The sequence below is a fragment of the Pseudorasbora parva genome, chromosome 3 (genome assembly GCF_024679245.1).
Source record: "Pseudorasbora parva isolate DD20220531a chromosome 3, ASM2467924v1, whole genome shotgun sequence".
Lineage (NCBI taxonomy): Eukaryota > Metazoa > Chordata > Actinopteri > Cypriniformes > Gobionidae > Pseudorasbora > Pseudorasbora parva.
Genome location: NC_090174.1, coordinates 48,234,376 through 48,255,411, shown reverse-complemented (window position 1 = coordinate 48,255,411; position 21,036 = coordinate 48,234,376). Strand labels below are relative to the sequence as shown.

The following is a 21,036-nucleotide window of genomic DNA, read 5'->3' as shown; positions in this document are numbered from 1 at the left end:
GAATAACTTATGAGTTTTGTCTTAATACGATCCTCGTGGAGATCCTTCGATTCCACAGACATGAAATGTTTCATTAATATTAATTTACTCATACTGACGTTGATTTGTAACAGTCCAATAGCGAAGTATTGGATCCCGACTATTAAGTAGCTCGTGCTGACGTTGCGCGGTTCTTGTCCAATGGCGAAGCATTAACTCAATATTCGGAAGCAAGCCTTCGCCATAGTACTGTTCAGTTCCCGGTGTCTTCCTCTTTCATCTAACGTTATAGGGATTGTCACCTGCGTCGAAGAGGTTTGTAGACACAAACTGCCATCCCAATCATTATCACCAAAAGTGTGGACAGAACACTTAAAAGAAGAACTGCAGGAGGAGATAAAATAAACAAAAAAAATCTAATAATCTGCTGATACCTAACGTTAGTTCAACACATCACCGTGAAGAAATCCACATAATTTAACTAACAGTCCAATTTAGCATTGTACAAACGTCAGCCTTTATAAAACTGAATCAATTATAAACTGATGTGATGTAACATTATAATGACTGGCTGGCCGGGTTCACCCATTGTGGATGTGACAGGCCTGACACAGGTTCAGTCGCGTGTGTATTCATTTCTTACCCAAATTTTGCCTCAGCAGGACTTCATAAGGTCTGTCATTTACTTTAGATTCTCCCAGTTGAGCATTTCCATATTGAAAAAACGTTATGCAGCAAGCGATGAGAGAGATCAGGCGTGCTGACATTGTCGCGAAACAGAAGGATGCAACCCTGGCTGCTCGACGCTGCTGTAAGGTCCTAACGCCGTCGCTTTAAAATGTCAAACATCTAGTGAAGGCCGTTTAGTTTCAACTGCGATTATGCATCAAATAACTCTTCCATAATGTTATTGAGGCCGACTTTTTAAAATGTTGCTATAAATCCAATGATGACAGGGGAATATTTTTTGCACACTTTTATTCTTGATTCTGTTTGGTCAGTATTGTATTAGTATTTATAATTACAAGATATTTGACCTTTCCCGGATGTTACAATGTCTGTCATATTTCTCTGCCATCTATTTTCAGCATATTGTCATAAAAAACTCTATTGCTGTCATCATGCGACTCAAAACTCTGGTTTCACAGAGAAGGCTTAAGCCTAGTTATTGACTAATGTAAGTTTGAGCTGCAATTTGCACTGACATTATTTTTTAGATATGCGTCATATTCTCGCGCATGCGTCAAGTTCACGTCAATAACTTGGTGGATAAAGTTGTTATTTAGATTTTTGTGCGCACAATAACTATTTTCGTTGCATTTTAAAATTATTGCACAGCCACTGTAGTGAGATGGACTTTGTATCGATGTTTTTAGTGCCTTTATGGGTCTTGTGAGTGGGAATGTACTGAATGCCAAAAGAGGCCTATCTGAAGACTTTCTCAGCCATCAGCTTTCAACAAAAATATCTTCATTTGTGTTCCGAAGATGAACAAAGGTCTTACGGGTGTCCAACGACATTAGGGTGAGTAATTAATTAAATAATTTTCATTTTTGGGTGAACTAACCCTTTAAGCCTTCATTTTAGTTTGTCTTGTTGATAGATTCATAGTTTTCTATGCTGTAATTTTTTTGTTTTTCATACTAATAAGTTAGCTTTTGCGTTAATCTACGCATTGGATGATAATTTCAACTAAAATCTATATTTCATGTTGTGTCCCAGTCATTATCACAAAATTATAACCCCTTTACCAGGTTTCTGTGCAAAGATGGTTTTGCATGAGGCATTGTAATGTATACATGCTTATTTTTGTCCATATAAATAGTTTCCATTTATAATTGCATTCATGTTAAATCTGTATTTATTTATTTATTTATTTTTTAAAGGGGTGAGCGGGGCCTAACCTAATGCAGGGCTATTTGTAACGCATGTTTTAGATACTTCCACACATGCCAGCATGACAAAACTTAATGTATTTACTTGTTGCCATATCAACACAATATATAAAGAAAAAAAATTGCCAAAATTAAAAAATCTTTGGAAGATATCATTGAACATTTTTTTTTAACCATAGCAAAAGTAAATGTCTTACTGAAGGTAAGAATTTGAAGGTTTTCATCTCAGTTTTAAGTTTTATATAAAATAAGACAAATCTGCTATTTTAGTCTCCAATCCATTTAGATGGTTCTTTAATGTTTATCTAACCAGCAAAAGACAGGAGCCAGGGTGTAGATCCTAGTTGCGCAGGTTGGGCATGTTGTAACTCTGGGTTACAATGAGCCCCTATTAGAACAAATTTCATGATGTTAATGATATGATTCACATTAACAACTTTTATGAATTCTATTGAGAACCCATGAAAAAGAGGTGAATAAAGACTAAGAGTCGATGTATATTTTCAACTATGCTGTATAGCTGTGTTTTGCAGTGTGCTCCTTGTCAAACTCAAAATGTAGTTTATTTTTAATTATTAAATAATGCCATCATTGTATATTAAAAATTTAATAATTGTATTTCTTTGACAAAATATTTTAGTTTTTTAAATAAATATTTTTATATCAGGTAACATTTTATCATTTGCTCATGTTACAATGTACCCCACCTATGGGGCATGTTATCACATTTCAGTTCCATTCTTTCGGGGTAAATCATGAAAAAAGTACACACTGTATTAATGAAACAAAACCATATAATTGTACTAGACATGTAGATTTACACAAACTGAGACAGTCAAAAAGCATTAGGTTGTGCCTCACTCTCCCCTACTAAAATACATTCTAAATCATACACCCATAGTAAACTGCTCCATGCTTTAGATCAGGGATTCCCAAATTTGTTTGTCAGCTGAAACCTTTTGGCCTAAAATATTTGTTTGGAGATACCTCTTTTGAAATGTAAGCTAATATTTGAGTAATTTAACAGGATATTTACATTTTCACTGTTGATGTTTGACACACACACACACACACACACACACACACACACACACACACACACACACACACACACACACACACACACACACACACACACACACACACACACACACACACACACACACACACACACCTAATTCTGTATGATTTATAAGCATTTTGAAAAGTGGGGACATGGGTAATGTCCTCATATTTCACCCTCTTCTTGTGTAAGAGAAAATTGAGTATAGTAAACTCATTGTCATGTTCAAGAAACCATGATTTGTGCTTTGTAACATGGTGTGTTATTCTGCTGGAAGCAACCATCTGGGATGGGTACACTGTGGTCATGAAGGAAAGGACATGGTCAGCAATACTCCGTTAGGCTGTGGCAATTTGTTGGAACTAAGGAGCCCAGAGTGTGTGTTGATGCCTTGTGATTGGCTGATTAGATATTGGCATTAAAGAGCAGTTGAAAAGGCATACCTATAAAGTGGCTAGTGAGTGTAGACTTTAAAGCTATATATGGATGTATGTATGGATGGATATATATATATATAAGTACATTCACTAGCCACTATATGTATATATATTGGATGGATATATATATATATATATATATATATATATATATATATATATATATATATATATATATATATATATATATATATATATATATATATATATATATATATATATATAATCATTATGAATTATTTCATTATTAACTGTTCATGAACTAAATCCTGCTTTAGATTTCACTATGGCCTCAACTTCACCTCATGTAATAGTGTTATTGCAGGTCACATACAGTTTGTCACTCACTAGCCTTTTCCATGCAACTCTTGGTCTTTCATTTTTGGTAATTAACAGAGGAGCACAGAGCCTGCAGCCCTTTTGTTAGGCCCCTCTGTAGTTGAATCTGAGGTCCACCTCTACTCCAGTCGCCCTGCACTGAAGCCTTTGATCCATTCTGCGGCCTCTGCTAGAAGTGGCTGAATGTGGAATAGCATTATCTTTTCTCTATTCTCTCACCCCATACCTGAAACTGGCACAACTGAGCAGCGTTTCCCAGAGCTGCGATTGGTGGCGATTGAAGATCCAGTCTTTAATAAAACATCTCATTTAAATGCCTGACACAATGATGTTCTCTTACCCCTTCTGTGTTTACAGATGCTGGATACTGCAGCTCAATGCAAATCAACATGTTAATTAAGGCGCAACCCTGCAAGGCTGTTCACACTAAGAGAACGAAGGTGAGAATCGCAAACAAATCCATAGTACTGGATGGATGGATAGATACAAATATTCAGTACAGCTTTATTAATTTTCCAGACATATATACAAGCAAAACTCTCTGCCACAACTTACAGTGCAGACATAGTATATGAACCACATTTTCAACTATCCATAATAAGACATTCATAGAAATTTAGTATTTGGTCACATCCAGAGTTCAGTAACATCCTCAGTTCTTTATTTGGAAAAAAAAAACGTGGGAGGAAAATGAGCACGTTACACATAGCTAGGATTTGGGCTCAAGTTCTGTTAGAAAATTTCAAACAGTCATGTAGTGTAAGTTCCAGATGGGGAACAGAAGAAACCCCTTGTCATTTTTCCTTTTCTTGGTGAGGCACAATATCAATACAGGTTTAACAAAGTTTTGACATAAAGTAGCTACAATATTTAGGCAGAGTTAAGGCAGAAAACACCATAATGATTAAATCTTAACAACAGTTATTTCTGGAAAAAAAATGAGAGAGAAATGTGTATGAAGTTCTCTGTTCTCATTTTCTCATTGGCTGAATTTCTCACAATGAGGTAATCTCACTTGCATGTATATCTCAAGAAACGTTCCGTGACTGGGAGTGTATATGTAAAAAACAAAACAAAACAAAAAAACACTGAACTCTTCATTTTATACGTAAACTTAAATTACGAACATCAAGCATTTGCAAATTGCACAGCATGGTAAATTAGGGACTATAACTTAAATCGAATGTTTTAATTTTTCTTATTCAATCTAATTTACAAATAGATAATTTTTTTATTGTAATTTAAATTGGACAAACCTCTGAAACTATGCAAAAGTTGCTCCCATACCCTTATAATAAATTCTTAGTTTGCTGTGGACACGTCACCCAATATATGTGGGCTTTTTATGCGAGTTGTGTATTTCTCTCAGTGGTCTAAGGTATCGGACTTAACCCCATACTGTCAGCGTGGATATCTGGCAGTGTTCTCTCCGGTCGCAGACATACAGCAAGGCGCTGAAATCGGATTGAAAACAATGTGTGAACAACTTAATATTTAATAGATCCTCCAAAGATCTATACAATGAGGGGGAATCTACCAAGTGGAGCCATCGTAATAACTAATGTGCATGCCTCACCTGTTTAAGAGAGCCTGGGGTCCACACGAGCTTATACACCATGTATATGGGGATCCATATGAAGGAGGAAGCTCCGATGACAAAACCAACCGTGATGCTCCAGTCTGGGAACTTGTAGTCGAATAGCGCGAGGGGTTGAGGGTTCAGAAGTGAGCTGATAATAATGTACTGAAGGAATTAAGAAAGAAAAAAATATTTAGTGACTTAAAATCACCATGAAATCAAAATGGACAATTATTATTTTTATGGAATATTGCAGTATTTATTATACATTATTTATCCGTGCACAACATGTTTTAAAATCCAGTTGCCCTCGTAATCTTTAATTAAAATAATGGATACACTTTAGTTTAACTCTCACTATCAACTAACTATTAAAAGTGCCCTAGAATAAAAAAATTGAATTAGCCTTGCCATAGTGAAACAATAAGTGTTCAGTACATGGACATCACATACTGTGAGTCTCAAACACCATTGCCTCCTACTTCATATGTAAATCTCGTAAATCAAAAACTCCACGAAAAAAAAGTGCTTCTCAACATAACGCCAACCGTGACGTAAGCGTTGGGGACCATTAATATCAGGGATGTAATGGAGGCTAAACGCACGTAAACACCGTTTACGCACCTCCCAAAATTCAGAAATAGCGTTTACCCACCTCCAAAGTGCGTTTATCCACCTCTAAATAGAGTTTATCCACTTCTAAATAGAACATTTTACTGACTCGGATCTTTGAGTCTCGTTCAGCAAAATGAACCAATCTTTTCTCTTCCCGTCTCTATGGGACTGACAGGAAGAACAAAAGACTCGTATCTTACCTGTCGATTCATAATCAGAACAATCAGAACCCATAGGCTATGTTGCGTAATGCGCACGTGCAGTCAAAACAAAGTGAACAAATCACTCTCTGAGACAACTCGGTAGTCTCGAGTCATATTAAAGATTCGTTCAAAATGAACAAATCACTCTCTGAGACAACTCGGTAGTCCTGAGTCATAATAAAGATTCGTTCAAAATAAACGAATCACTCTCTGAGACAACTCAGTAGTCCTGAGTCATATTAAAGATTCGTTCAAAATGAATGAATCATTCATGAACGACACGCAACCAAGATTCAAAAATGGATATCCAGAAATGTTCAAAATGACAATTATCCATTTGTAGTACATTTAATGAGCTTGTGACACTTTTCAATCACTTTTCAAGTGGACAAAGAGGCACTCTGGACATTGTTGTGATATTAATTAATCACAGGCAGCTGGTTTAATGTAGAGAGCATGTCGAAACCCTGTGAAAAAGCTGTAATGGTGCAGTGTATTTTGTGTTCAAATAGAACATTTTTGGTTTTATTGTTTTTATAGTTTAGCAAAATCGTCTGTTAATGTCGGCAGCCATTAGGCTACACTTGTGGAAACTACAGTCCAACTTATATTGTCTTTCTTCTGTTGATTACAGAAACTGAGTTTTCTTTAAATTAAAATATGTGGCACCAAATTCATCCTTCTGTCGTTAATCTGCACCTGCCTCATTAGCAATTGGCAAAAACTGAAATCGACAACTATTTTGATAATCGATTAGTCGGCTTAAGTAATTTTTTAAGACAACAGTCAAATTCTTTGATTCCAGCTTGTTTAATGTGAATATGTTCTAGTGTGTTTTCTCATATGTGCTCATATTAGCCACCTCGTATTAGTACGAATTGCCGTGAGATCGGGCTGCATACACCGGTAGGCAGTGGCCCACCTTACCGTGACCACGATCCAGTCACCCAGAATTTATAGTTTACCCAACTCTTTTTTTACCACTACACCTCTGATTAATATGTACGCCCCCAACATTTGCATCTGTCCAAACATGTTCATTGTCAGGTGGAACTGACGGAGCCGAATCATCAAACAACACTTGAGGATAGCAAAAACAGCTCTCATGACACATGTCATGTTTAGGCTGTGCAGATGACTGTTGTCATATGTCAACAGTCATGGTTGAGGTTTATTATAATCGGATACCACAACAAATCGTTCATTTGTTTGGCCCATTTCAAGCAAGCTTTGTTCAGTGTCTTAAGGGAAAACATTCCTGGAAGCAGTAAGTAGTGATTTATCTACTTATGGATTAGCTGTTTAAACTATTTCTGATTAAATTGAAAGTTTCTTAGAGACTGCATTGTCTAGAGATGACGCAAGTTGCTAGTACAGTAACAATAGGAAACTCCAAGTACCATACAAACTAAATAGTGTGTCTAATGACAAAGGGTAATATTATTTTGTATTACAAAATACAACCGTAGATACCGTTCACTCGATCCTTCTGGCAAACGTCACCTTTTCCACCATATAAGTTAAAACGATAGTCAATGGAGATGGCTGAAATGCAGCTTACTTGTTTATTGGTGTTTTCAGATCGTCTGTGCGCGCGAGAGAGCTCGCGTGCATATGGTTGCCAGATTGGACATGTTTAGGTAACACCGGACAGTATACAGGTTTTTTTCACAGAAAAGCTCTACTTGGGGGATTTATTTACTGAAAACACGATCTGATGCGGATGATCTGAAAACACCAATAAGTAAGCTGCATTTTTATCAATCTCCATTTGAGATGTTCTGCTTAAAGTATCATTCAATCTGTCAGGACTCACAAGCCGCTTTACTGAACTGCTGTGAGCTGTGAGCTGCTGAAATAAGCCAATCAGCGCAGAGCTCAACATTAATATTCATGACTCTTCCAAATAAGGCAAAAACAGAGCATTACATCTTAGGGACAATTTCTAGGGTTGTAAATGGACCTGTAAAACTGTATCTGGACAATTTTTGCCCTTAAATAAGCCACATACTATGTAGATATCAGAGAACAATTTAACATATTTTTGCAAATCATTCTAGGGCACCTTTAACTACAACTTTTGCCTCAATAAACTCCTAATTAATATTTAGTAATGAAGTTAAGTTTAGGTATTGCACTGTAAAAATTATATGATCCATTGGTTATGACAACATTTTTACATTGCTTTAACTCATCAAAATAAGTTTAATAAATACAATTTTCAAAAAAAGCTATACAAGATTCAACACATTAAAGTCAGTTTAATGTAATTTAAGTTGAAATGACTTAAACATCCAAGTTGATCATACTTAAAAATTTAAGACAGTGACATATTTTACAGTGTGGAGGGGATGTAGAATATGGCAATGCAGAAAAAGGAAATATTATTTGCTTTATATGCACTAATAAACTGCCAATATTCCATGCTTGCTAAAAAGCAACTAGTTGATAGTGAGAATTTGACACTAAACTAAAGTGTTACCAAAATAATTTTTAATTCTAATCACAAGTTTAAATTGTTCCATTTATCAAATATTATCAAAAGTTCTTATACATAATTTTAAGAGACTTTAGCAATGAATTCAGATTAGGATACTCTGTAGGCCACTGCAGTCTCTGTGTGAGTTTAAGTTTATTGATATGTTTGAGAATATCCTTAGATTGAGGCTCTGATCTGATTATTTTATATTCAAAAGATCCATATTATTCTGTAGACCTTACACATCTCTGTGATCTATGGAGACTGGAAAATTGTATTGGGGGCCTTTGTGTCTTTATGGAACAGTGACAAATGTCTTCTCCCCAGCATTTCAAATAATGCCTCAAACACTGTCTCAGTGGAGGAAACAGGCAGCCGTTTATCATGTGTTTTTAAAGAATGAAAAAAGTAGAACAGGGAAATTATGATTGTGGAAATGTCAGCCGTGTGTGCCAGCTCAGGCCTGCTGGGATTAGCTATAATGCATGCAGAAGTGTGTGAGAAATACTAGGCTATAAGAGTGCATGCGGTTTGACATTTGCAGACTGGGAATTGTGACCATGTGGACAGGTGAGAAAATGAGATTATAAAGGTAATAAGGGTGGAAAGGAGGTTGTGGGTGCTTAAATAGTTTTGAGCGCATGAAAGATGACTTTAACATTTCACCAGCGCTCAAACCAGCGGTGACACTTCACACATGCTGTATTGAATGATAAATCAGAACATCTTTGTTTAAACTTACAGCAAGAAATGCTGGGCTGATGGCAACCCAACAAACTTTCCAGAACAATCCTGGAGTATATCCCAACATTGACTTGATATCATTGCTGAATCTGTTAATACCTGGAAAAAAATGAAATCAGTTTTTTTGTTTGTTATATATTAAACATTTTGTTCATGCACACTTAGACATGATGTTTTTGTATCCAAATAACATGGAACATTCTCAGAACTTTCCTAACATTCTTGCGAATTTCTCTCAAAGTTATGAACAAATGTTTTTTCAGTATAAGACGTTAGTTCAGAGTTATCTGGTTTTCAATAATGTTCTTAAAACGTTAGCACAAAAACATACATATGTCATTCATGTTCAGAGAATATTCAAAAATAATGTTTCCACAATGGCACATTGCCTTAACATTAACATAACCATGAAGCGCCGGTGGATTTGGCCGCTCTACATACAACCAAGATGAAAAACATTTAAAAAACTGGATGTTTTGAACGCTCTGAACACATTCAGAAATAAAAATGTTATAACTTAATGGGAAATGTTAGCAAAACATTCTTATAACATATAGATATATGTACATATTGTGAAATATTATAAACAAAAATGTAAAAAGTGTTTTCTATTTTAATATATTTTAAAAATGTAAATTATTTGAAAGCAGCTTAATACAGCTAAATGTAATATTTTTTAGGAAACCATGAATCATTTTTCTTTTAAGATTTTTTGGTGAATAGAAAGTTTAAAAAAAACAGCATTTATTTGAAAGATGTTTTTAAAATAACAAATCTTACCATAAAACCAGGATACTGCTGTGGCCTCCAGAAAGACTATAGCTATAATTGAAGAACCAACTCCAAATTCTTCCAGTAACTTCACCACATATGCACCACCCTTGCAAGAAAAAAAGTTACATAATAAATAAATACATACATAGAGTGCTGATTCAAACTCAGAAATCACAAGGTGCACGTTTTAAGTATATTTATTTAGTGAAAATATATCGATTTTTATTTTTTATGTTTACTATATATCAACTGTCGAATCGAATTCTGTATTATACTCTATTTTTATCATTTTGTGTTAATATGCTGAAATATTCTTATTGTATTGGGAAACTTCACTGAGCACAGACAAACTGAAATCCAGAGGTTCATTGAAACTCACTTTCGTAAGGGTGCTGAGAGAGCCGAGAAAGCAAACAACCACCAGTCCAAGAACAAAAAGCTCTCTCCGATTGGACAGGACATCTGGGTACTCATCCATTACAGCTGTGATTATGGCCTCTAGCCCACCAAACTGAGGTAGAAATGCACATATAGACAGGAAAAAAAAACAAGAAAAAACTCAACCATATATTTATGTTTACAGCGGTATTGAAATGGACCTAGCATTGTTAAATGGGACGATCTAGCCTACGGAGTATTGTTGATGAGTAACTAACATTTGTGACTTTTTACAATTGACTTTTTTGAAAGTTATATCAGACAAAACAGGGTTTAAATATGTTCACCGTGGTCTGTTTCTGTATATAATAAATAGTATAAACTATATAAAATGGCATCTTAGTAAGATATACAGTATGTTTTTTTACAATACTATATTTTTGTAGCCTGACAAGCCAGACCCACACTAAGATGTTTGGTCTGGAAACTCACCATTGACAGAGCTCAATCCGAGGGGTGGGATAAATGATTGTCTTTCAAACTCTCTCTGCACGCAACTGGATAGCGCCTCAACCAACCAGAGCAACGTGAAGCGGAGCTAGTTGATAGAACTTTTGCTTTATCCGATCCGGTCGGCAAAACTCCGAACACATCTTCCCTTTTTAAGAATGACTTCAGTGCCGCTCTTTGTTCTTTTCTCAGAGAAAAGCTTAACTCCAAGTCTTCCAGATTCGCGGTCAAAGCTGATTCGAAAGACCGCCGTTTGCCAGCTTCTGTGTTAACTAGAAGCATGCAAGTGCAACTCTGCCATCATTATATTAAGCCCCGCCCACCGACTCTATACACGATGTGATTAGCCTGACCAGAGTTTGGTTTTTACAGCTCAGAAGTGTATTGAGTGTTGCTAGACAACACGCGCGGCAGATTAGATTTGCTGCCGCTAGGGTGTGTCTAGATTTCTAGGCTAATATTTTTGTCATTTATTTTTATATTTGATTCATGAGATATTTTACTATGCTGAAACCCAATACGCAGTGAATTCTGGGGTAGGCAAAGCTGCGTAGGAGCCACAGCTAAAGTAGTAGTGGCATATTGAATTTGCAATTTACCTAAAATTATAACACTATTCTTTTGCAACCTTCGGTAGCAATGGTATTTCTGTCTGTTATTCATTTTCCATATCTATATTTATCTACATAATTTATAAATAATATACCTTTGTCGACTGCACATGCATATTTGGAAATATTTTTTTGTTTGTGCACATATTCATGTATAGGTGTATATACATACAGTGCTGTCCAATCCAAGAGTAATCATCATCACAAAGAAGATGATGGCAAAGAAAGTCGACCCAACCATGTTTGCGATGGCTTCTGGATATGTGATGAAGAGCAGACTCGGCCCTAGAGGAGGTGGAGAAAGTCAAAAGACAAACGTGAAGTAAAAGTAGTTATGCTTTAATTGTATATAGTATAATTGGTTAAAATTAGCACACTCACAGTAAAACTCAAAGTGATTTAACTCCAGTATTATGATAAGCAAAAGGGGAAGCTCACCTTTGTCCCTGGCTACATCTTCAACGTTTACATTTCTCTGTTCAGCCATATATCCCAGGACAGTAAAAATAACAAATCCTGACACAAAACTTGTCAGGCAGTTCACCAGACTGGTAACAATAGCATCTCTGTACAAGACACAAACAAAAAGTAACTTAAAAACTATTTTTATATTTTATTTAGAAAATGTGAGTGATGCTTAACTGTGCAAAATTCACCACACTGCAAAAAATGCTCATTTAGTATTTTTTTTCTTGTTCCAGTCTAAATATCTAAATACAAGATGTATTTAGATAAGTAAAATGACAAGATATGTTTTCTTGTTTTCTGAGGGAAAATATCAAAACGAACCAAAAATGTGAAGAGAAAAATAATCTTATTCCTATTTGGGACGGAAACAAAAAGATTTCAATCAGAACAAGATTTTTCTCACCCCATTGGCATATAATTGTACCTGTTTTAAGCAAAAGCTCACTTTTGATTTTATTTGTAACAAAACAAGAAAAAATATCTTGTCATCTTACTTATATAGTAAATGCATCTTGATTTAAGAATTGTTAGATATATAGACTATAGAAACAAGACAAAATTACTAAGTATGAAGAGCATTTTTTGCAGTGCATGGGTGCTTCAAGGGAGTTGCTATGCAGTTGTTCTGGGTGTCTCAAGTCAAAAGAGACCATGCCCAAGTCTATGTGATTTTCTTGTCTTGTGATATTACGTGACCCCTTTAGATGGAGTCTTATAGTAGTACACAATTCAATTTCCCTTGACTCAGCTATGCTGCCCATTCATCGCTTCAAACTGGCCCTAATTCTCAGTTCTAATCTTGTTTTTATATAATTTACACATGGGGCAAGGCAGGTTTCAGTTCATCATATATTCATCAGAGCCCAGTTCATTTTGATGGTATTTCTCCTCGTTTAGTGGACACAGAGCCAGATGTAAATAAATGACTACCCTATAGATAGAATCTAAATTAAGAGGGAGTGGGAATCACATTGTCCAGAATTGCCAGGTCTGTTTTGTTAGTAATTCACTGCAGTGTATCACTGAACTGTTGTTGCTCAGTTATAACACACCACCATTCAAAATTTTGGGGTCAGTAAGATTTATTTTTAAAGAAATGAAACATTTCTTCACTATTGATGCATTAAACTGATCAAAAGAGACAGTAAATAACATTGTAAACTGTTTTACTGTACATTTTTGATCATATAACAGTCTTGGCGAGTAGTCCTTTCAAAAACATTAAAGGAACTGTATGTAAGAAATGTATTTCAATTCATCATAAAATGTTCCTGATATGTCACTAGACATTAAGAAATCATGTTAATTTAAAATACTTATATCACTGAAAACAGTAGTCCGGCCAGGATATTTTAATTTAAAAGTTGTTGTTGCAGCCCTCAGCTGATGTTGATGTTGACATGTTGGGTTTTGGCCTGAAGCTCCGCCCTCCACCTATCTACCAATCATGAAGTCAGTAGTGTTTCGGTATTTGGGTTGCCAGCTCTGCTCTAGTTACCACAGCTGCAGCTACAAACGTTCCTGCTGGATCCTGCAGCTTATCTGGCAACCTCCAGTCGGGGGGAGGGGGAGGGAATACACCACTCTACAGTCATTTGAAAGGGATTGCAATACCAGTTTTGGCCACAATCTTACATACACTTCCTTTAATTCTAACAAGGAGAAGATATTTGTTATAGTACCCTGTAGTCAATAATTTTTGTCCTTTAAAATGTATCGTTGATCACGATAAAAAATGTTTTTTTCCTGTGAAAAAAATATATATTTGTGGCTTAAAATAGCTTGAATGCAACTCTATACCCTTGCTTCGTTTAGTATATGTGGATTCATGAATATGCAAGTTAGCCCTGCCTTCACTCACTCACAACAGCTCAGAAGTACAGTCGGCCGACTTAATGAGTCTTAAATCCTTTTGCTTGACTGCATTATTAAACAGCTATTAAAGGGTTAGTTCACCCAGAAATAAAAAAAAATGATATCATTATTACTCACCCTAATGTCGTTCCACACCCGTAAGACCTCCGTTCATCTTCGGAATACAGTTTAAGATATTTCATATTTAGTCCAAGAGCTTTCTTTCCTTCTATTGAAAATGTATGTTTTCAGTCCGTGTTCGTGACTCCGCAGTGACGCTGCTGATGTGTTATCTGGGCGCACCTAATTCAAATTCTAACTAACCCACTGATCATCACTGATGTCATATGGACTACTTTGAGGATGTTTTTATTACCTTTCTGGAAAGGGACAGTATACTATGCATACATTTTCAATGGAGGGACAGAAAGCTCTCAAACTAAATATAAAATATCTTAAACTGTGTTCTGATGATGAATGGAGGTCTTACAGATGTGGAACGACATTAGGGTGAGTCATAAATGACATAATTTTCATTTTTGGCTGAATAAAACCTTCAATGTGTTTCTAATGTTACACAAACCATTTGCCATCTTAGTCTGACTTCAGTATCCGTCAGTATCCTTTGAAACGCCTAGAACGTCAGTGAAGAAAGTCATATAGTTCATAGCAATATACAAAATATATATAATTCACCCTCTATAAGTGCATATTTTTTTAAATTTTACACAACAGATATAGCGGGATAACCTGGCTTCTGCTGATTCTCCATCCACTGCTTCAGAGAATAGTTAATGATATGCTAAAGCCTGCCGGCACGTTGATGTGATTGGTTACAAGGTAGTTTGTGACATCATTGTTTTTGAGACTGTCTTTGGTTCTCTGCAGTTTTAAAGAGAAAATACTCCGCAATGGTGATGACTTATGAATTTGCACATGGTTTGTCTGAAAGCATTAAAAACATCACATGGACATATAAACAACATTAAAATGTGGCTTTCACCAGATAGGGACTTTAATATCTTTAAAACAAACACTAAGAACTCATTGGAAATGCTGATGTATTGAAGATGTTAAAAATTCCAGTAGATCAATGTAATGCAAATGAAGGTTTTGTCTGTACCTGTAGCAGTTATTGTTGAAGGGATTGTAGCTGGACAGGGCAAGCAGCACACCAAAACCAGGACCAAGAGAGAAGAAGATCTGCGCCGCTGCATCCACCCATACCTACGAAGCATTATATACTGTCAAAGGCTTGCTACTGTAGAAACAAATGGCTCAGTAAATTGATCACAGTACATAAGTAAACTTTTGAATAATCGATCAAACTTTAGATTAGGGTCCAATTCTCACTACAAACTAATTATACAGCTTTTGCCTCAATAAACTCCTAATTACTGCTTATCAATAGTTAGCAGGATAGTTCTTAAGTTTAGGTATTGGGTATGGGATGTAGAATATGATCGTGCAAAATAAGGCATTAAAGGTTTAGTTCTCCCAAAAATGAAATTGATGTCATTAATGACTCAAACTAATGTCGTTCCACACCCGTAAGACCTCCGTTCATCTTCAGAACACAGTTTAAGATATTTTATATTTTAGTCCCAGAGCATATGCAGTCTATGCACACTTTACTGTCCATGTCCAGAAAGGGAATAAAAACACCATCAAAGTAGTCCATATGTGACATCAGTTAGTTGATTAGAATCTCTTGAAGCATCGAAAATATATTTTGGTCCAAAAATAACAAAAACTATTAATTGATTCAGCATTGTCTTCTCTTCCGTGTTCCTCCAAAAAGATTAAAATGCTATGAATCGATCAATGATTCGGGTTGCCAATGTCACGTGATTTCAGAAGTTTGACATTAGGGTGAGTCATTAATGACATAAATTTCATTTTTGGGTGAACTAACCCTTTAATATGTGCTTTAAACAGCCAATAGTAGTGATATGCATGCTAATAAGCAACTTGTTAATAGCGAGAATTTGACCGTAAACTGTTACCTAATAATCTTACACTATTTTTTTAAGTCTCTATATTTTAGTTACAATTTAGGATGTGTTAGGAAAATAAGACATTGACATAACAGTATATAGGGAATAGACGGTGCTTGCTCACATCTGAAGATTTGTGTGAAGTGAACGGTGTGTGTGTGTGTGTGCATGAACGTTTCTCAATGAGTATGAGAGCCTTTCATGATGGAAAAAAATTTGAAACCAATTACGCATCTCATTAGCGCTTAGTGCTTTATTTCTGCTTCTCATCACGGTTCTCTGCAGCGCTGCATCACATGGCTAAAAATATGGAGATCCAGTTTACATATTGCCTGCAGTGACCCTTTACATCTACAAAACTATTAATTTATGTATCATTTCTTTTGTTTATTGACTTGTCTCAAAATCCATGGAGAATTATGCCCTTTATGAAGTCAGTTCAGCTACTAGTGATTCATGAGTTTCATGTCCAAATGCCTCAGGTACTTTTTTATTACCGCATGGTATAAAGACATGTATTTTGCCTTCAAAAGAATATAGCAGCAGATTTAAAAGGGAAAAAGATCAGTGACTAAAATCAGCACTCACGCTGGTCTCCTGCAGTTTCTCCCATTTGGGATTGAGGTAGAACACCACTCCTTTCCACGCTCCTGGCAAAGTGGCACCACGGACCATAAGAATCAACAGCACTACGTACGGCAGGGTGGCAGTCACCCATACTACCTATGAGAGGCATAAGAATCAGAGGATGTGGAATAAGGGTGATTTTCTTTCTTTTCTCTCAGAACAATAAAACATGTTTTATTTAGTTTTGAAGGACTCTGTAACCTTTCCTGAAGTCTTGACTCCTTTCCACAGGCTGAAGTAGACAATGGTGAAGATGAGGAAGAGGCAGAGCATGAGCTGCCAGCGAATGTATCCCACATTCCCAAGCCCAGATGATTCATGAACTGCCAGAACATTCCTCCTGTTTTAATACGGATTTACAAAGATGCAGTCTGAAAATATTCATCATTATACTCTCAGTGACCTGGACCACAAAGCAGATGCATACAATACTACACAGGTTTATCTAAATATACACTGCACTACAACAAAAAGGTTCTGAAATGTATAAGAAAGACATGTTGGAACAATATAAAATGTGAAAGCAATTCTCCCCGAATCAATTATTTTACTGTACTGAAGATTAGTTACATTTATAATTACTATGCTAAATCAATCCTTTTAAATTTGACTCAGAAATATATGATTGCACAGCAGCAGATTTTTTAAATTGAATAAGGAAAAGATTAAAAGAATGTTGGAAAAAAACCTCTACAGACTCATTCAGGTGACAGTGATAATAATAACTGATTATATGTAATCTGGATTACGAAATCAGATTCCAAAAATGTTATACTTGTAATTAGATTATATTACATTTACTCATAATCAGACTACAGTTCCATTTTTATTGATAACATGATTACTTAATTTCACAATTATTAATCATTTAGTGATTCTTACTCATTCGTATTTTTGATCTTTTAAGGGAGTCTTCCCGTTTCCAAGACAGAGGCCACACATTTCATCTTTTTTGTTTTAGATTGTTTGATTGTTTTTATTTAATATATATATATATTCAAAGGGTATATATACCCTATATATATATATATATATATATATATATATATATATATATATATATATATATATATATATATATATATATATATATATATATATATATGGTTGAATTAATGATTACCTTTTCATAAACTTACAAACTCCTGCATTTTCTTCACAATCCCCAGTTTGGGAAAACTTGGCATAATGTAATTTGTTTGTTTTTCAATTTTCAACATCATTTTTTGTTCTCTCTCTACATTTATGTCACTACACTGTAAAAAAAAAAAAAAGTGTTGGTTTTTGTTGGTTTAACTTAAAAAAGTAAGTAACATGGTTGCCTTAAAATTTTGAGTTTATTGATATTAAAAATTTGAGTTGATACAATGAAGGAAATTTGTTTAATAAATAGAAACTCAAAATATTATTGTATCTGAACCACATAAAAAATTTGATAAATCATGAAAAAAGCAGTATTTGACATGTTTCACTGCGTCATCAGAAATAAAACACACACAGTTACCCAATATGCTTACAAAATCTTTTTAAAATATTTTAATAAAGGTTATTGAAACTCAAAAAAAAAAAATCATTGTATTAATTGTATTAACTTCAATGAACTTAAACTTTTAAAGCAACCTTTTTTTCTAAATAATTTTTTTATAACAAGATTATCAAATCTATGTAATAAACAAGATGAGAGGAAAATGTAGGGTCAGTAATGTCATAAGATACTAACTCTATCATGCAATTTTTGTATTCAGTAATAAATTACAATCTGTAATCTACGCAGCACTGTATGAGAAATCAATGTTAAGTGATCTCTTAATTTATTTCATTGCTTCATTGCTATATATATATATAGAGAGAGAGAGAGAGAGAGAGAGAGAGAGAGAGAGAGAGAGAGAGAGAGAGAGAGAGAGAGAGAGAGAGAGAGAGAGAGAGAGAGAGAGAGAGATTTGCAGTGGTCCACATTTGCAACCTGTTCATCTGTAATGCTGTTTTTTTTCTCCCACTTTGTCTTTTTTTTTTTTTTTTTGCTACAGCATAGCTACTAGTCCTCATTTTCGTTCCCTCCCCTGCTTCTGTCTTTCTTTCTCTGCCATATTTGCCCCCTTTCAGTGCAGACACTTACGTGCACTTACGTGTAAAACTCCTCGGCGGGTGATCGTGAATAGTTTGTCCAGGTCACATTGTCTTTACCGAAGTAGTTAGTGCAGTTTTCTGTGTTCCATTCATTATCACAGCTTGTCCAGGGCAAAGTGCTGCTGAAGGACGAGTAGAAGTAGAACAGAGCCCAGGCGATGATGGTGTTATAGTAGAAGGACACATACAGTGCAATGATGCAGATGGCGAAACCAATACCTGACAGGGAAGGGGAAATGATGTCAGTGTTTTGTTAAATGAAATCTCTCTTTTTTTCCCCATCTCTTTTCATTCCTCCCCTTGTCTTTTTTTAAAATATCCATCCAGACTTTAATGCAAAGAAAAAGATGCAATATGGTACAGTATATGAGACAGAATTTAATGACATATACCTTACCTTTAAAAATAGGGCAAATATGTTTCCATATGGATATGGCACCTGTTCTGTGAAACTGTCCCAGAGCTAACTCCATGTAGAAAAGAGGCACCCCACCGAATATAGCCATCAAGACATAAGGAATAAGAAATGCACCTGAAGAACAGAATTATAACAGGTCAACAGGTCTTTTCCCCCTCACAACAATATGGGAGATCAACAAGAGAGAATTTGCAGCTTTTAAACAAGCTTAAAAAACAAGCACCTAAATCTTCCATTAATTAAATGTTGTTCTGTATGTCAATAAAGCCTGGTCCATTTCATACCATTAGTATGCTACTTTAAAAAATAATGGCATGAGAAGATATGTTTATCTATTTATAGTCTAACACTTGTTGATCTCAGTTTCTGCACAGATTAAATCATGAATAACTTTAGCATGATTGATGACTGCAGCTGGCAGGATCTGCTTCACAGGTGTACAGAGGCAGAAGTTTAAATGCGCAGAATTATAATAAACATGCTTCATATATTGAGAATAGAACAACGTTATTGAATCTGGTCAGTCTGTATCATAGAATGGACTGAATGGACATCTGATAGAAACAGGTGAAACCATGAAAATGTGAATGAAAAAAAAAGTCTTTCTATTTAAGGTTTATTGCAAATATATTACCCCAAATCTTATATTTTTGCTTTCAGATATCCTATAAACACATTAGGTATGTTTTCCCCCTAAGATAAATAATTATTTGAAATTATAGGCTACAGTGTGAAATAAAAAGATGGATGATGATAGATGGAAACAGTATTTTCAACACATTTAATTTCTACTCGATTATAATGCGTTTCGAATCGATTTAAAATGAAGAAGAAAAAAGAATAATTTCAGCACCATGGACAGTTCATCCGCCCAATAAGACTGACACCTGCACAGATCGTAACGTAATAAGAAACAATTTAACAATGTTTTGTGACTGCTTAGTACTGCATAATGTAATTGACATTTAATTAGAGAAAAAATACGCACTTCATAGAAGAAAAAAAAACTTACCTCCGCCGTTTTGATAACAAATATATGGAAATCTCCAAACATTTCCGAGGTCTACCGCGAACCCAATCACCGATAAAAGAAAGTCCATTTTTTTGCTCCATTTATCACGGGACTCTGTCTGAATGATGACGGGCACTGGGTTGCTGTTGTACCCGGCGTTGTTTGGAGGACCCGGGGCGCAGAGGTTCCCGTGAGCGATCACTTGCTCTTGGTGGGGCATCTTCGGTGGTCCGGTGACTTGGCAAACTGCAGAAGTACTAATAGACTACGTAAGAAATGGCTTTTAAGAGTTTTTTTTTAATGTAAAAAGTAGTAAGAATAGTTTTCTTGGGGGGTTATGCTCGACGTGCGGTCAAAAGAGTCTGTGTGGGGGACCGCAGCATGCTGCTGTGGTTGATTTCCCTGCTGGTGGGAGTAAGAGCTTCAGGATTAACCAAGAGTCCCCCACCTGAGCGCGAGAGCTGTGATCGAATGAGATTACACACGGGAGATGCGCGCGACACCATCACTCACCCCTGACATCCCGCGCGCACGGCACTGCTATCATTCAAATGGACTTTTCCAAGAGCGCGCTCGAGTCCTCGAGAAATATTGCTCTATTTGTCAACGTAATAATGACAATATTATGAAGAAGATGAAATAAAAGTGGCCCCACTTCATATTAGGTGACCTTAACTACTATGTACTTACACCACAAAATAAGTAAAATGCACTTATTGTGATCGTATTGTATTGCAAAGCACTTTTGCAGATATTGAGGCGAGGTGAGATACGGGTAACGTTATGGACAGGTGTGGTGATATGGGTAAGTTTAAGGGTAGGGTTAGGTGTAAGGGAAGTGTCAACAGTGTAATTATAAATGTAAATACAGAAATAATTACAGATATAATTACATGCAGATATTTAAAAAACTCTAAGCACAATGTA

At 35.5% G+C, this 21,036-nt stretch overlaps 1 protein-coding gene and 1 long non-coding RNA gene across 2 annotated transcripts; one reads left to right on the top strand and one right to left on the bottom strand.

Annotated features, from left to right (window-relative positions):
- The first annotated feature begins 1,366 nt into the window (after positions 1 to 1,366).
- On the top strand, positions 1,367 to 16,981 carry LOC137072025 (uncharacterized). The gene is made up of 4 exons (XR_010904585.1): positions 1,367 to 1,503; positions 4,071 to 4,153; positions 16,529 to 16,686; positions 16,784 to 16,981. It is a non-coding gene; the product is annotated as an uncharacterized lncRNA (long non-coding RNA).
- Positions 4,234 to 20,607, bottom strand: slc6a4b (solute carrier family 6 member 4b). Its single transcript, XM_067440254.1, has 13 exons — positions 20,110 to 20,607; positions 19,077 to 19,211; positions 18,679 to 18,898; positions 16,754 to 16,892; positions 16,514 to 16,648; positions 15,052 to 15,155; positions 12,045 to 12,172; positions 11,779 to 11,891; positions 10,487 to 10,618; positions 10,114 to 10,213; positions 9,332 to 9,432; positions 5,290 to 5,457; positions 4,234 to 5,167 (listed from the first exon to the last, which is right to left on the bottom strand). Exons 1-13 carry the CDS (start codon positions 20,327 to 20,329, stop codon positions 5,087 to 5,089), a joined length of 1,776 nt encoding a protein of 591 aa, XP_067296355.1. The 5' UTR covers positions 20,330 to 20,607; the 3' UTR covers positions 4,234 to 5,086.
- Positions 20,608 to 21,036: the final 429 nt, after the last annotated feature.